At 39.4% G+C, this 16249-nt stretch overlaps 1 protein-coding gene across 1 annotated transcript in view; it reads right to left on the bottom strand.

Annotated features, from left to right (window-relative positions):
- Positions 1-16249, bottom strand: part of Gpc3 (glypican 3) — a 352864-nt gene that overhangs the window by 321979 nt on the left and 14636 nt on the right. Inside the window, 4 exon segments of the mRNA XM_032890339.1 lie at positions 1039-1089; positions 1092-1119; positions 1121-1185; positions 9930-9944. Of these exon segments, the coding sequence (XP_032746230.1) occupies positions 1039-1089; positions 1092-1119; positions 1121-1185; positions 9930-9944 (159 nt within the window).

Genomic DNA, 16249 nt, shown 5'->3' with positions numbered 1-16249 from the left:
TCACCATTTATGTTAGGTGTGTAGCCTCAGCAAATCACCTAGCCATTATGGCCTTGCATCTTCATCTATGAAATGGAGATGACAAAGATCTACCCATAGGTATATTGTGAGGATTAAATGAAATGATACACGTAAATTACTTAAACTCACATGGTACTCTGTAAAGGCTTCTTATCATACCATCATCTCCACTTGATCTTTTAGTCTGGAGGGAAGTCTTCCCTGTGCTGCTGTAGTTTTCATTCAAATTACCAAGGGTGCACCGCTTGTTGCCCACCCTTTCACAGTTCATAGAGAAGCATGGTGAGAAGTGACATTCACAGAAAGAAGAGGAGAGGAGAGGAGAGAGAGAAGAGGAGGAGAGGAGAGAGAGGAGAGGAGAGGAGAGAGAGGAGAGGAGAGGAGAGAATAGAGGAGAGGAGAGGAGAGGAGAGGAGAGGAGAGGAGAGGAGAGAGAGAGAGGAGAGGACTCCACACACAAACTGAAATTGGATGACCAATAGAGCCAGCTTCACCTCTTAAATGGAAATGTCCTTAGTGGTCAGAAGGAGTTCATGTATTTCTATAGGTATCTGACCTCACTCTGAAAGAAAATTGGCCTTGGAATTTATGTGAGAGGTGTTAGTTGTTGTTGTTGTTGTTGTTGTTGTTGTTGTGGTGGTGGTGGTGGGTGGTGGTGGTGGTGGTGGTGGTGGTGGTGGTGGTCGGAGGGTGAAAACAAGTCTTAACAGGTCAACAGAGAAAACGATCGTTGACTTTTTCAGCAGTGCTTTACGCCTCTTATATACTGGGAAGCAAAATGTCCTTGGACAATGAGTTTTGATAATATCAACTTTTTCAAAGAAAATGAAAATTCAAAATGAAGTTCCTTTTAAAAAAATTTTGTGTTTCCTATCCAGGGTCTCTCACTGGGAGATTTTTATATCAAGCATGCATGTTGGAATGGTAATTTATAAATTATATTTAGCATTTGAAAGCCCGGTGCCCAAATAATGATACCATTGAACACTACATCGAAAAATGATCCCCTAAACTCACCTTGGAAAACCGCAGCATTCTGAATAATTAAGAACTTGAGTTCCATACTGCAGACTGGAGCAGTTGTTCCATGTTCAGGCGCTACTTGTTATTGGTATTTTTCTTCCATCTTTCTTGAGCAGCATGTTGGGCCCTTGGGGAGACATACTTTAAATCTGATCCTGAAACAAATAAGGTATTCATGTTTCAGTAAGCAGAAAAATCTCTCTCTCTCTCTCTCTCTCTCTCTCTCTCTCTCTCTCTCTCTCTCTCACACACACACACACACACACACACACACACACACACACAACACACACACATACAACTAAGTGCAAAACAACAAGTTTCTATAAATATAGTAGGTCTCGATTATGTTGTTTATTCCTCAATACATCCAATTGCCCTCATAGCTGATTCCTTTTGAATAACTGTCAGTTAATTGCTGAGGCCTGACTCATAAATTCTACAGAAACTAATTTACAGCAGAACCAAGTACAGGCTGTTGAACACCAACATTTAATTTGTCTTTTAAAATATCAATCTTCATTCTTCTCCTTTATTTTTCCTGATTGTTATTTACAAATATGAACATAACCACAGGCATTTTTTCTTAAATCCCAGTTATGATTTCAAGTGAAATATATGTCTGGCCAGCCTAATACTGCAGTTCAGGAAAGATAATCGAAACATCAATATCAAATCAAAGCTTTGTTATAGTTTTAACTAGAGGTCTACAAGAGTCAACAAATATTTATTGGGTTGCTACTGCACGCCGATCACAATGAGTGTAGAGAGCACTAAGCAATGTACACAAAACAATGGGGCTGCCCTCGTGGCATTTATAGTCTTGAGGAGAACAAACAGCCAAATAAAGATAGACACAAATGTCAAGTGAAGATAAATACTATATAAAATGTAATACAAATATGGAAGGGAATAATCACAAGCAGGAACAAAGTCCTGGTACATTTTAACACACCAAGAAGCCCAAAGCCAGTGATTCCATTCCACTAAAACTGGAAACTAATTTATAGACAGAGCAGTTTAGTGACGACTGTCTTGGGATAGCAGAACAAGAGGATAAAGGGGAGGATCACAAAGATCGGTAAGAAAATTTCTTGGAGTCATGGACACCATTATTTTTTTTTGGTTTTTTTTTTTTTTTTTTTTTTTTGGTTCTTTTTTCGAGCTGGGGACCGAACTCCAGGGCCTTTGCGCTTTCCTAGGCAAGCTTCCTACCACCGAAATAAATCCCCAAACCCTAGGACACCATTATTTTGATTGTGGTGTACATGTCCAAACTGTAAATATGTAAAATTTTGAAGCATACGCTGTTTACGGCAAAGCAATTACACCTCAAAGTAATATGGTAGCAGCAAAGGAGCACTCTGATTTATAACTGGCATCCCAAGAAGCTTGTTTTCCAGAAGGCATGATGAAGGAGGTAGGAAGAATCTCATAACATTGTGTCCTCCAAAATGAGGGTAAATATTAATGAGTGTTGAATGCAAGGCCCTTTCTATTTGCAACTCTAGCTTTTGTTTCTGTCTTTTTTTGTGGGAAGGGGTGACTGGGGATCAAACCCCTCACCTCACACATAAGCCCATCCTCTACTGTACAACTCCTCATTTACTCAGACTCTCAGCGCCTTCCATGTGGCTAGGACAATGTGCATCTGAGCTCTCCGACTGTGTGGAGTAATTGACTAGTAGCCCAGGGGCTGCTTTTTGATTTCACCACCATGTGTGCAGAGGCTACAATCCTTAGGGGTGGCTCCCAATTCATGAATGCACATGGCAAAGATATAAGGTCCTATATATCATACAGCTTTGCTCACAGGGGATCGTCGGATAAAGACTCCCAGTTTTGAAAACTTTCTTAATGTTGCACTATAGGCTTAATGTTGCATGACCTTCCTTTGTGTCCCTCCTTCCTTAGGGGGCCAGACCTGCACTCTGCTCTAATGACTTTCATCCTCCTTCAGCAACCTCCCTCCTTTCCTTCACACTGTTTATCCTAATAAACCTATTTGAATATCCAGTCCCATGCTGGCTCAGATACTTGTCCAATTGGCATTGGCTCTTCCAATAACCCAATCTAAAATGTTCTCTATGTGCCAGGCACCATACCACACGTTGGAGGTACAGCATTGTCCCTGCCCAGGAGGACCTCATCATTTAAATGGATTAAGAGAGACATATCCCTAGTCCTAGAAAATAAATATAATAAATCAACATGACTAGGATGATTAAAATATATATGTGGACAATAACGTCTGCCCAAGTCCATAAGAACCTAGGAAAAGTAAGGTTCAATAAATCTTATTGACATTAGAAAGCACTATCAGATATTTTAGATACCTTTTAAAAATTTTGAAATTTAGTAAAGGAAGGGAGACTAGTTACCCCTAAGTTACCAGAAAATGTTGTTTTAGGACACCATGTTGTTTGAGAGTAATTGTAGTTGAATGTAGCCTTAATGCATGTGTCTAAGTTTTCTTAATTTAAGAATGAAATTCATCATCCTGTGTCTCTCATGTCATCACTGTTGAGTTCAAAGTATTGACTAAAGTTCTTCACTTCCTTTACCCAAGGGAACAGGCTGACAAACGCAGTAAAGCAGAGAGCAGATAATACGTATCAGCAAACCTAATCCAGCACCATAATTTATACTACTGGAAGGAAAGGTGATATTTAATGGCAAAATAAAAGTTGGAATCTGAAGACATGGAGTTCAGACTTATCTCCTATAAACGTCAATCTCATATATAAGCCTTAAACCAATTTTAAATAAAAGTCTACGCTTAAAGGTTTTATGATTATAGTCACAGATACACAAAAAAGAAATCAGGGCTAGTTGTAACTATGTTCTTTCGACATGAAATTACAAAATATTATGCCATTCTAGAAGTGGAAACTGATGCAGTCTACTGGACCAAGAAGGGAAAGAGCCCCCTTGGGGAAGAGTGGCTCATCTAAATTTAAACAAGGTTGGTTAGGACACACACAAAAATGTGTATGTTGGGGCGGCGGGGGGATAGAACTCAATTTAGTAAAGCTTTCCATATACAAAGTCCCTGATCACTTAACAAGGTTTGATTTACTTCCTTGGGAAAGCAATGCCCATATTATGTGTGTTTAAACTTTCTGTACTTAAATAAGTTCATAAAATTAATTGAAATAGACAAAGAAAGCCCTGTAGCTTTCTAAATTTGCCTTGGGGGTCATTTCCGGTTTTGCAAAATGGCTGAGCTATTTCTACAGGGTGGCTAGCTGTTAGTATTGCAACCATTTCCACTAGCACTGGTTATGGGAGGAATACAGGGTTGAATTTTTTTCTTCTATGAAATGCTGTGTGGCTAAGATCTTATAAGGTAATGGAATGTTCTTCAATACACCTCAGAAGGTCGAGAATGATTCTAAGCTATGGTGACACCAGTTTGATCTGCTATGGATACAATCATCCATATTTTTATTTTGGATGCCAGCACTGTATCTCTTGGCCAAGTTCTGGAAACCTCGTCATCTCATCAGGTTGGCTAAAAGCATTTAAATGGAATAAAACTTCAAATGCAAACTCTACCGGAATGACGCTAAATGTCATGAAGATGTACATAAATATATTCATATCCAAATGTAAATGTGAATATATAGCAATATTTACATTGTTACAATTATAACTGCCTGGTCAATCAATAAACCAGAACAATTGATCTTAGGGACCAAGAGTTGGCTATAGAATCAAGGAAATAAAGACAATCATAAATGATGAGGATTCAGGATTTCCTATCAAAGGAATATATACCTAATGGAAAAAAATAATCTGTTGTAAATAAATTTCCTATAATCCATAGACAATTTTTTTTGTCAAAAATTCCTCATGACAAATTCAACATAGAAGTACTATTCATTCCTAAATGAACTAACAATACTGAAATTTAACCACTTCCGTGTTGTGAGCATTTGCAGGAAGTAACAAAGCAAAATAGAATGGAGAAGAAATTTAGAGGGAATCTCCTCAACTAAATAAAGGAACTGATTCCTAAATGGAATGAATACCAAGTAAATCATGGGGCAAATAGTTAAGGAGACACACTAAGAACTCTACATGTTTATAATGGCAATAGCCAAAAAGATCAATTGAAGAAATAAGATGCCACCAACAAAAGACATACTATAGATGCTCGTTCTGTTGTTTAGAGCACCAGCTGCCATTCCAAAAGCCCCAGGTTCAATTGCCAGCACCCACTAGGTGGCTCACAACAGTCTGATAAGTCCAATCTCAAAGGATACATTGTCCTCTTCTGGCTAACATAGGTACTACATGCATGCGGTACACAGACATATCCAAGCAAAATACCCACACACATAAAACAATTTGTAAAATAAAGAACAAAGGACAATAAATAGGGATGCATTCTTTAAGCACATGATAAAGAAAAGGTTAAAGGGAAACATCCTAGCATGGCAGTAAATAGATGAGTTCACTGTGCAATAAGTCAGAGGAGGTCAATTTTGAGAAACTTAATAACTCTCATTCTCAGATGCTAAAAAAAAAATAACTAAAGTCATTACAGGGTTACTAAATTCCACTTGTTTTGAAGGATGAAAACAAATCTTTATAGTATAACTCTACTCCTCTACATTGTAAGTTCTTAAAGAGCAGAGAGGGACTCTCATCTCCTTAGAAATGTCTCGGTGATCTCAGTCAACTGATGTATGTACCGTTGAATTAATGGGAGTTGTAGACTGAGAAGAATATCAAGAACTGTGTGTCTGCCTGTGTAGGGCAGTGGAGATATCTCTGCCAGTTTTAAATCTGCACAATTTTATAACTTTGATCTTCAAAACATCTCCAAGCATCTTGACTATAAACAAACACCTCTTCCATTTGAAGGAACTCCACAGCATAGATTTCTAATTATCTTGACCTTAAGTCTTTTTTCCTGCTCTTCCCATTGGGCCCAGCTCTTGCTTTCTGTTGCCTCCATGTAAAGATCTGACATTTTCAGCTGCCACCAACCTTCCTTAGTCAACTCCACCAAGGCTGTGAAGTAGTAAGAAAGTCTATTCCTCTTCCATAATTAACGTATGACTCTGTGCATGACTCTCCATGAATACATCAGTACTATTGGATTTTATTCCAAGACAGGAGGTCAGCATTTCTAAAAGCACTAATAGCAGGAACAAGCAAAAGCACTTCTTATTCCATAGATCAAAGTGCTTAGAGTCTAGTCCTTACCATTTGCCAGCTGTGCAAGCATGAGCAGCCTACTTCACCTTTATAGGTTTGTTGTCCTTATCTGTAAAATGGGATTACTATCACTCTTTTCTTCAAAGATTAAATAAATATCTTAGTCTTCTTGTTATGAGTAAACCTCCAATAAGTGTGAATTCAAATTAAATAAATTCATGTGGAGACCAGACTTTCACACCCCAAAATAACTAGAGAACAAATTGGTCCATGGTTATGTGACAAAATATGCAGTACATTTTCTGAAGTGATGAAAATAATCTATAGTTTAATTGAAGCAGTGGTTAGAAGAGTGTATACATCTTTGTCAAAAGTCATGACTTAGAATAGGCACACCTTATTGTTTACAAATTATACATCAATAGTGTTGGTTTTTAAAATATGTAATACGACAATATTGTCTAGCTAAGAGAATACTCATCAGACACTCTGGGGGAGTGATCAAAGGAAATGCCCAAGAGGACATGGGGCTTGAGTTAGAGCATAGAGGATGGAAAGGATTTAGAGAAGCACTAGAAGAGTAGATGGGCCAACTTGGCCAGAGACAGGCTGCAATCTAAGCTATAGTTACTAAGGCAAGAAAGGCCCAAATTTGAAAGGCCTTGAATGCAAGCCAAGACCTATCGGTCCAACCACAGGGCAAACAACGGACAAGTAAAGGTTTTTAAGCAAGGGGCATAATATGACGAAGAGTGCTATTTAGGATAATTAGTCTCATAGCCTGAGATTGAGAAATGGATAGAGTAGGCCCTCAAGGTCACTTCAAGTCCTTCAGTTCTCTAATTAACTTGATTATGTTCTAGATGTTGATGATTTTGCGAGACTACAAATTTAACTAATGACAATAAATTGTCAAAATCATATTAAATAGCACATCAAAACAGAAAAAATATTCATGTAGACCTTGATCCTTACGCTTCTGTAAGAGCAGATACAGCATATTCAAACAGCAACAGAAAAAAAAACTGTCAGGGTTCAGTAACAATGAAAATTGACATCTTTTCCATATATGTGAGTATGTATGTATGATGATTTGACACATTTCATTGTCAAGGTCTGCTTTATGAACAGTGGGGTTTTTTCCCTAACAAAGAAACACTGTGCTGAAAATAAAAATACAATATTAACATGAGGTAATATTGTACAAAGGAATATAATGATAAAAAAAAAACCCGATTACTTCATGACTTGTAGGGACACTAACACATGTTTATTAAAATTATATATAAAATGTATCAGACATTTTAAAAGGATGTTTTTAACAAAGGACAAGTCAATTTGCCATCCAAAAATATTAACTAATTTTCTTAGCATATAATAGTGGCTTGCTATTAGAATGGCACCTTTTCCCCTAATTAATCATTATCTAAATCAAATCTTACATGCTCATTAATTTCTCACTAATCAAGCTAGGAATACAGATGAAAGAAATGGCTGCACTTGAAACCATTGGGGAAAGTGATCATCGCTGATAAAGAAATGATCTTAGGGAATCCAGCAGAAGGTTATTTAGCCTGAAAGAACATGACCTTGTAGAGGGTGCACCTGGATATCAAGAGCTCAGACTTTAAATCAAAGACTATGCCTGGGGCTGCCATAGACTCGGCTTCTATAAAAGGGAGGCCAAAATGTCGCTACTACACTGGAGTATTGGAAGTTTAAAGCAACCCTAGAGATAAGCCATTCTCTAGGCTTGAGAATTAAAGGATGAATTACCTTTATCTGCACTGCCAACTGCCAACTAACTGCCTATCATTTCATGCCCAGGGAAAAGTTAAATTCCCAGATTTGCGTGTGCCCGCATGCGTGCATACACACACACACGTTCCTCCTCACAAAGTGGTTCTTTCTAGACCTCATACCCAAGAATCAGTAGGTAGGCACTCTGGAAAGACAAATTCATGGACTATACTCAATCTGGCAATCTGTTGAAAAAGTCATTCATCCAGTATTCACTGGTTGCCAACATTGTGCCAAGAATCATGCCCAATGCAATACAATGGGAAAGACATGGTCCCTTCCCTAGACTTCATAGATAATTCTAAGGATTCCTAATTAGACCTCTAATCATTCTAGATATCTTAGTTCATCTTAATCTGCTATAGCCAAGCATTGAGATATTCAATTGATTCTGCTTTAGAATTTCACTATCTGTGTGTGTGTGTGTGTGTGTGTGTGTGTGTGTGTGTGTGTGTGTGTGCTTGCCGCAGGGAGTGCAGTGCCCATGGTAGCCAGAAGAAGGAGTCAGATACACTAGACTTGTGGTAATCAGCCCTTTGTCAGGCATCTGACATGCTCTGGGACCTGAACTCTGGTCTTATGCAACAGCAGTTTGTGCTGTCAACCCTGAGCTCCTGCTGCCTCTTTTTAAAAAGTTCTGGTCTCTCCCCTTCCCATTGCTACCTTGTCACCTCACCTCTTTCCACTTCTAAGATGACAAAGTGGACTTCCTGCGCCTATATCTTTCTTTATGCATTTGTTCAGAGACATGTCCATTTCTGGTCAGGCCATTCTATTTATTTCAAATTCTCCATGAAAATGGAGCAAGGGTATGGGGAATAGTAACTAGGTGGAATGTTCAACACTCCAAGGAACCTGGCCTAACTAGAATGTAAAGAAGTGGTAAGGCGGACTTATCGCACCATCACTCCTAGTTGTGTTTGGATTGGAGTCCTGTGGTAGAGAATTTTCTTGTGAGCAGAAAAAGACAGACTCCAGGGGCTGGAGAGATGGCTCGGCGGTTAAAAGCATTAACTACCCTTCTAGGGATCCTGAGTTCACTTCCCAGCAACCACATAGTAGCTCATAATCATCTGTAATGGGATCTGATGCCCTTTCCTGGTGTGTCTGATGACAGTGACAGTGTACTCATATAAGTCCAAAAGATTTAGACCTTTGAATTTCCATGGCACAGTCCCTCTTTTATTGATACTTCTCACATTCTAACTCAATTCACAGCTATATTTATCTGCCTTCTCTGGACTTAAGTTCCTTGAGGGAAAGACCTTTCACTGACTCATCTTTTAATCTCAAGGGACTGATTGTGGTTTGGGCTTCAGGCCCTTCCCTTTCACTGTCAGGAGTCTTCTGTTGAAAAGAAATAGGTCAGATTCATTGATAACACTGGGTTGAATTTTACAATAATGGAAGAATTCACACACACACACACACACACACACACACACACACACACACACACACAGCTTTGTAAATGGTAGGGGAACCCCTTAATATAATGACAATTGAATTGGAGCATGAAGCTAGAGTTGGACTGAAAACCAGTGGTAATCATGTGAAGTTGAACACAGAATATTCTTTTAGTTTAGATTTCTTCCAGAGGGACTACGCTAAGGTAATTTCACTGTCTTCCCTAGTGACTCCCTAATTATTATGCTACACAGATAAGTAGCTAAGATCCTGTCTTTCAAAAGATGGATAATTTTTCTTTTTAATTTTTGAGATGCAATCTTCAAACACACGAACCAGAGTGACAGCAGAGAATTTCAATATCCTAGTATAAACCTAAGGGCTCAGCTCTTCCTTCTCAATGAAATCACAATGAGATCACACCATTGGGGAGGGGTTTCTTTCACATCAAAGATCAAGCGTTATCTTCTGCTCTGTTGCAAAATCATCTGTGAGTTAAGCAAGTTGACTTTCCAAATCTGGGCCTGCTTTTTCTCAAAGGGTCTGGCCTCAAGAGCTGACATTTTGCAAGCACAGGATAGCCAGTGTTCAGTAAGGGCACGAGATGGGACTCTGAGAGGGCACAAAAGAAGCAGCAGACTATATTCTCCTCCATCCCAAAAGCTTTGCCAATAGCGCATGAATATGGAAACAAAGCATTTCCAACAAGTAGGGCTCCACAGTTCTGCAACCCACAGAGTACCAACATGCTCTTCTCTAGGTCTGTATTTTCATTAGCCATGTCCTGACAGTCAGCATCCTTATACTATGGCATGCAGTGGCAAAGAGAAAGACTGACACCAAGCCAACAAGGCTATAATGCAACAGCCATTGGCCACTATACAGCCTCACATGGGACCTTTAGCAGATCACTTCATCTCTAAACCCGCGATTCTTTTATCTTTTCAAAAAGACAGGCAACTGCTACATCTCAATGTGCTTGCAAGGACTAAATGAAAGTCTTCTTTAAGATTTCCGAAATGATTGTCTCCATGCATGCCCTTTTAACTCATCTTCATTGGCTGTTAGTTCCTGTTTTAGCTATTAAAGTTTTACCCACCAAGTCTCCCTCGTGTAAGTAGTATGCTATTTCATGAAAATTTTCCCTTCCCTCCGAATAAACCCTAAGAGGTATGCTATCTCTGATGTGTTTCAATACACTTTGTGCCTATCTGATAATCTGTTTTGCTAGCTAAGCTCTGCGGTCAATGATGTTTTTGTCTTATTCCTGCTATGAGCTGTGTGAGTCCATGGGCCGAACTGAATCTTGACCATGTCTGCATTTCTTGTCATGGTCTAGAACAGTGATTCTCAACCTTCCAAACGCTATGACCCTTTAATACAGTTCCTCATGTTATGGTGACCCCAAGCCATAAAATTATTTTTGTTGTTACTTGATAATTGTAATTTTGCTACTGTTGTGAATCATAACGTAAATATTTTTGGAGACAGAAGTTTCTTGCAATGGGGTTGTGACACACAGGTTGTGAAGCGATGGAATGGAGCCTGGTCTATGGTACACTCAAATGCTGACTATTGGACTTGTGAAGAGTCAACAATGGGACTCCTGTCTCTTAAGGCATTCAAATACAATTTGGATAGCCATATCAGAGATCACCGAAGAAATTCTGCAGTAGTGATCTCTCTATACGTCCATGAAGGCCATTCTCTTACTTACTAGTCACATTACCTGCCTAAGTTTTCCCCATCAGAAGAGAAGTAGATGTTTCATAGCCAGGAATGTACAAACTGCTCCCTTTGTCATAAGCAAATATGAAACCGTTTCTACCAAGAAGGTCTCATCTGCACAAGCTATATTAACCACTGTGTATACAGGCCATATCTGTATTTTGAGCCTGTACCTAAAAAGGCCGTCTTTTGTTTCACAGATGTTTCTGGCTTACAAATCTCCCTATTGCTAGTACTGCAGCAAATCACAAAGAAGAGGTGGGAAGCTGCAGCACGCCAAAAGTGCACCATCACCTTGATCCCGCAGATCCTGTGAAAAGGCTTTTCAGGTTGGTAATAAGCAGTAATTGCTTTCCTGTGGCTAAAGTGTTTAGGAAAGAAAATAGACTTTTCAAGGAAAAAAATCTGAAGTCATAAGACAAAAATCTATGCATGGTAGCCTATTGTGCTTCAAAACTCTTTTCTTTGGATCCAAAATGACTTTTTGACTCCCCATGTCCTCAGTTTAATCATGTGAAAAAAAATGGGTTAGCAGCAGGTACTATACACATCCTTCTTTGGAAAACTCTGACATCTGACAACCTACTTTAAGCATTCCTTGAACAAATTCCCTTCGAGTATCAGGGTCCCCTAAGATGATGTGATTCAAGAGGGCCCAGAAAGCTCACATGTACTAGTGCCATCTCATAAAAAGATATGTCTATGCCCAGCTCCTGAAACGCACCATTGTGACCTTATTTGGACAAAAAGGGGGTCTTCAAAGAAATAATTAAGAATCTGGAGATGAGGTTATTCTGGATAATCTTGGTGGAGGCTAAGTCCAATGACAGGCATCTATGTAAAGACACATGGCAAGAGAAGGACATGTGAAGATGGAGGCAGAGGTGGTAAGGATATAGCCACAGAAAAGGAGCCACCAGGAGCTCAGATGCAAGGAAAAATTCCTTCCCCGGTCTTCAGAAAGGCACGGCTGCTTGACAGCCTTCCTTGGATTTCTGATCTCCAGAAGTGTGGGAGGTGAGGGAACAGAGCCCATGTTTGCAGTCATCAAATTGGAGGGAGTATGTTTTGGCAGCCTTGGGAAACATACACCATCCCCCCTTCTACCTCACCTAAAAGCATCAGCCTAATGCTGTCTAGATGTTTCACCCGGAGGATGTTCTAGCGAGTGCTGTGTTCACATGCAACAATCCTAAATATGACCTCCCTGCTTAAAAAGCGTTTTTTAAGAACCTTCCTCCAGCAAAGCAAAGGAGATAGAGAGACAGAGTATAGAAGGGACAGGGAAGGGGATGTAAGAAACAACAACAAAAAGTAAAAATCAAATAAAAGATGAACAAGGAACATGGACACAAACCAAATTCTATTGAAGGTCACCCCTAAGGTAAATATACTAATATAACACGCTGTCTTTAACTACAATTCTTACATAATATACGGAGTTAGAAGCTCTGCAGAAGTGAAATATGAAAAACAACAACACTGCCTCAGTTGTTGGCCCATATTCCAGAAAGTCCAATAGGAGGCTGTTGGGACCAATCCAAATGCCTCCTTCTCGATGCTCAAAGGCATTTGTTATCTAGTGCTTAACAAATTAGACTTGTTTTGGATACATGAAAAAAATCTTTTTCAAGAGATTAGCAATTAAATAATCAGAAAGGAAGCTGGGCAGTAATGAAAGCTGCCCATGAGTCTGGACCTGAGCCCAACACTGAGTTTGGATTTTAATTCACATTCCCCCTGCCTTACTCCTTAGCATTTCTGGAGATGCTATTTAACCAGCTCGCTGGCAAATCTTTCCGATGCCCAATTGTCCTTACCGTGAAGATGCTTTCCCCAGCTCTAATGGCTAACCTACATTTCAGTTTCAAGCCATTGCACCTTGTAATTACATTCTCAGCCACTGTAAATAATCCGCGGCCTCTATTATATCGTTCCTCTTTCCTTAGGATAGAGATTGTGGGAAGGGGAGTGGGTTGCCTTGTTAGTGAAGCATGCATACTGCGTCTAAGCAGACAGCAACCACAAGAAAACCAAATGCTCTTTCTAACCCTATGCGAGAAGAGCTGCTATCAATCATTTCATTTGTCTCGTCTTTCAGCTTATCCGAATGACTGGATGTGCTCCAGTGCTGTGGCGTTCATGCCATCTTGGGGAATAGCTAGGTAAATGCTCCAGTAATGTTATCAGTCTTCACCATAGTGTTGTGTTAGAACTTGAATCCAAAGAGCTGGAATGGACCTCGCCACACTCACCCATGTAAAAGGAATCAAAATTCTCACTAATTGGTCACCCTCGGGCATTTCACTAAAGTCGAAACCTGGTGATATCCTCTTTCTATGGAAGAGATTTAATAGAGGAGAGAGTGCTTGAGAAGGGAGTTGACAAGGAAAACATTGCAGACTGCAAGAAGACTGGAGACATGAGTTTTGGTAGGCTGAGGTTTGAAGTCAAAGAATATGATTTCAAACACACACACACACACACACAGAGAGAGAGAGAGAGAGAGAGAGAGAGAGAGAGAGAGAGAGAGAGAGAGAGACCCAATGTTTTCTAAAACTGAGGAAAGTGTAAGAGTTTTTTCTTTTTTCTTTGTTGCTCTCTTTAGAAACTATGAAAACAAAATAAATTATCCATACAGGAGACTTGGGGCTGTCCCCATCCTTTGCCATAATTTTAACTGAAAAACTCAAAAAATATTCCATAGGAAGTTGAATATCTTATCAAACTGTGGATGAGGCAGAAATAGAGCTCTTGGGAGTCCAGATCTAGTTGAATGCACTTGTCTGGACCCATAGTCTCCCTGCGGATTGCCACTCTTAGGACTTGCCTCCAGCTCTTGAGATACAGTGATCTGGTTCAGGAATGTCTGCCTCATTTAATTTTAGCCTTTCTTGCAATGAAATTGAAAATAAAGGAGAAATAGTGACAAGGGAAAGATGGGGCCAATTATTCCCCTCCCCCGACCATGCATATCTAAGGAGTGCTGGTTTCAAGATAGCTAATGCTACAGTGGGCTGGGGCACAGAAGGAAAGAGATTAGCATAAGCACGTAAGGAGTTCCATTGGAAGAACAACTTTCACTAAGCAGGAAAGAGATGCCTATGGCCACAGGCTACAAAAGTGTATTCAGAAGGCAACATCACAACCAGTTCAAGACACTGGTTTTTCTAGGCACGCCTCCTTCCCTTCAACAAGTATAGAGAGCTTCATCTTTCTATGCATCTCCTTTCCCTGTCAAAAACAGGGATAATGGAGTATTTGACATTGAATCCTTAGCATCTCATACATACTCAATTTTCAAAACAAGTTTCCTAAAAATGCTCAACCTATCATGACAATAAAGGAAAGGATGTGATTCTGGAGTGAAAAAGAACTGGGTTTAATTCATTGTGTGCCTACTTGATCAAAACAAGTAACTAAACCTCTCTAAGCCTTGTTTTCCTCATCTGTGAAATGGAGGGAAAAGATGTAGCACCTGGTAGTGCTGTTGTGAGGATTAAGTGAGATGTTGCCCATAAAAGGCTTAGCACAGTGCCTGGCTCAATAAATGTTAACGATTATTAGCACCACCCCCACCACAGGTGCCCAATAAAAACTTGCTGAATTGAAGTCACACCAGTTAGAATGACTAGCAGATGTGAAAGAGACCTGGGTCTTTTCTTTTCTCTCTTTCTTTCTTTTTTTTTTTTTTTTAAAGTTTTTCCCACCTAGCTATGCACCAGACGACTTCTGAGGTATTTTGGGTAGGTGACTGGTTTGGGAGCTTTGGTTCTTTATTTTATTTTATTTCATTTCATTTATTTACTTGTGTGTGTTTGTGTCTATGTGTGTGTGGGGTGTGTGTGTGTGTGTGTGTAGGATACAATAGAAATACTTAGGCTACACTTTAGTTATCAATCTTTTTTTTTCCTCATTCAAAGCAGAAACCCAAATCTGGCAAAGTCAGGCATATGATTTTCCAAGAAATATGACAAGGCTATTAAAAACTCTAAATGAAAGTTGTGTAATGAGCATGAATCTGAATCCATTTAAATTTCCTCTAGACCTAGTATTTCTAGCAGGATTCTTAGATGGTTTTTTAAAGTGTGCTTTTGCAGTGTGAGGAAACCAGACCCTAGAAGATAGCAGAATTTCCTCCAGCGTGGGGGTAGGGAGACAACATGCAATTGTAATGAAAATTAACCCCTGAAAATGCACTAGATTTTATTACCAAATGGATGCCTGAGGAGATTACTAGATTTTTAGGGTCTTTACTATAAAGAGAGCAACCTGCATGCCTGAAATTAGAAGAAGAGACTCAATTATCTAGTAAACTGAGATTTCAAACCACCCTGCTTACCTAAATGAGAAAAGCTGCTTAGACTAAAACGTCATTACTTCTATTTAGACAAGCCTTAGCAAAGATATACAAGGAGCTAAAGAATGGGACCCCACATTCTTCTCTAAGCCACAACAATGCCTGTTTATGTAAATAGGATTTTCAATAACACAACAGAATCAAAAAAATGTTTTCATTATTGCATCTGAAAAAAATGCAAACACAGAAGATGAAAGACAGGGGGCTTTCACTATGATGTGTAGTGAATATCCTAAAATATTTATTCTGTTAGTCTGAGCCTGGATGCCAAGCAGATCTCAGAAACAGGCACTTTCTTTCCGTTTTCAAAAGTCAGTACAATTTGAGGCACAAAGAATTCTCTGATTTCATGGCAAGTTGACTTCACAAGCCATTCAAAAATCCAGTTCAGAAAGAAACAAAGGCAATAAGTAGTAGGTTGTCTACTTGTCTTCCTCTGGCAGCCCCTTCTAAAATCTGGGCCAAAAGTATAAATACTCTTACCTTCATCATCATCATCATCATCACCATCTGACAATCAAAAACTCCCACATGACCATAACAACCTCCAGGCACACACTGAAAGCTCATTAAAGAATATAGGAAGGCTATTTATAGAAGAACTAAACAAAGAAGGAAGGAACTATTAGGAAACTTAATTAGACTGTTGATGGTTTTGGCAACTATTACTATTTGTTTGAACTCAAGTGTCTGCCTGCTTGACAGGTATTGATGACTAGAGAGATACCACATTGCTGGGCT

The sequence above is a fragment of the Rattus rattus genome, chromosome X (genome assembly GCF_011064425.1).
Source record: "Rattus rattus isolate New Zealand chromosome X, Rrattus_CSIRO_v1, whole genome shotgun sequence".
Lineage (NCBI taxonomy): Eukaryota > Metazoa > Chordata > Mammalia > Rodentia > Muridae > Rattus > Rattus rattus.
This window is presented reverse-complemented; position numbering and strand designations above follow the sequence as displayed.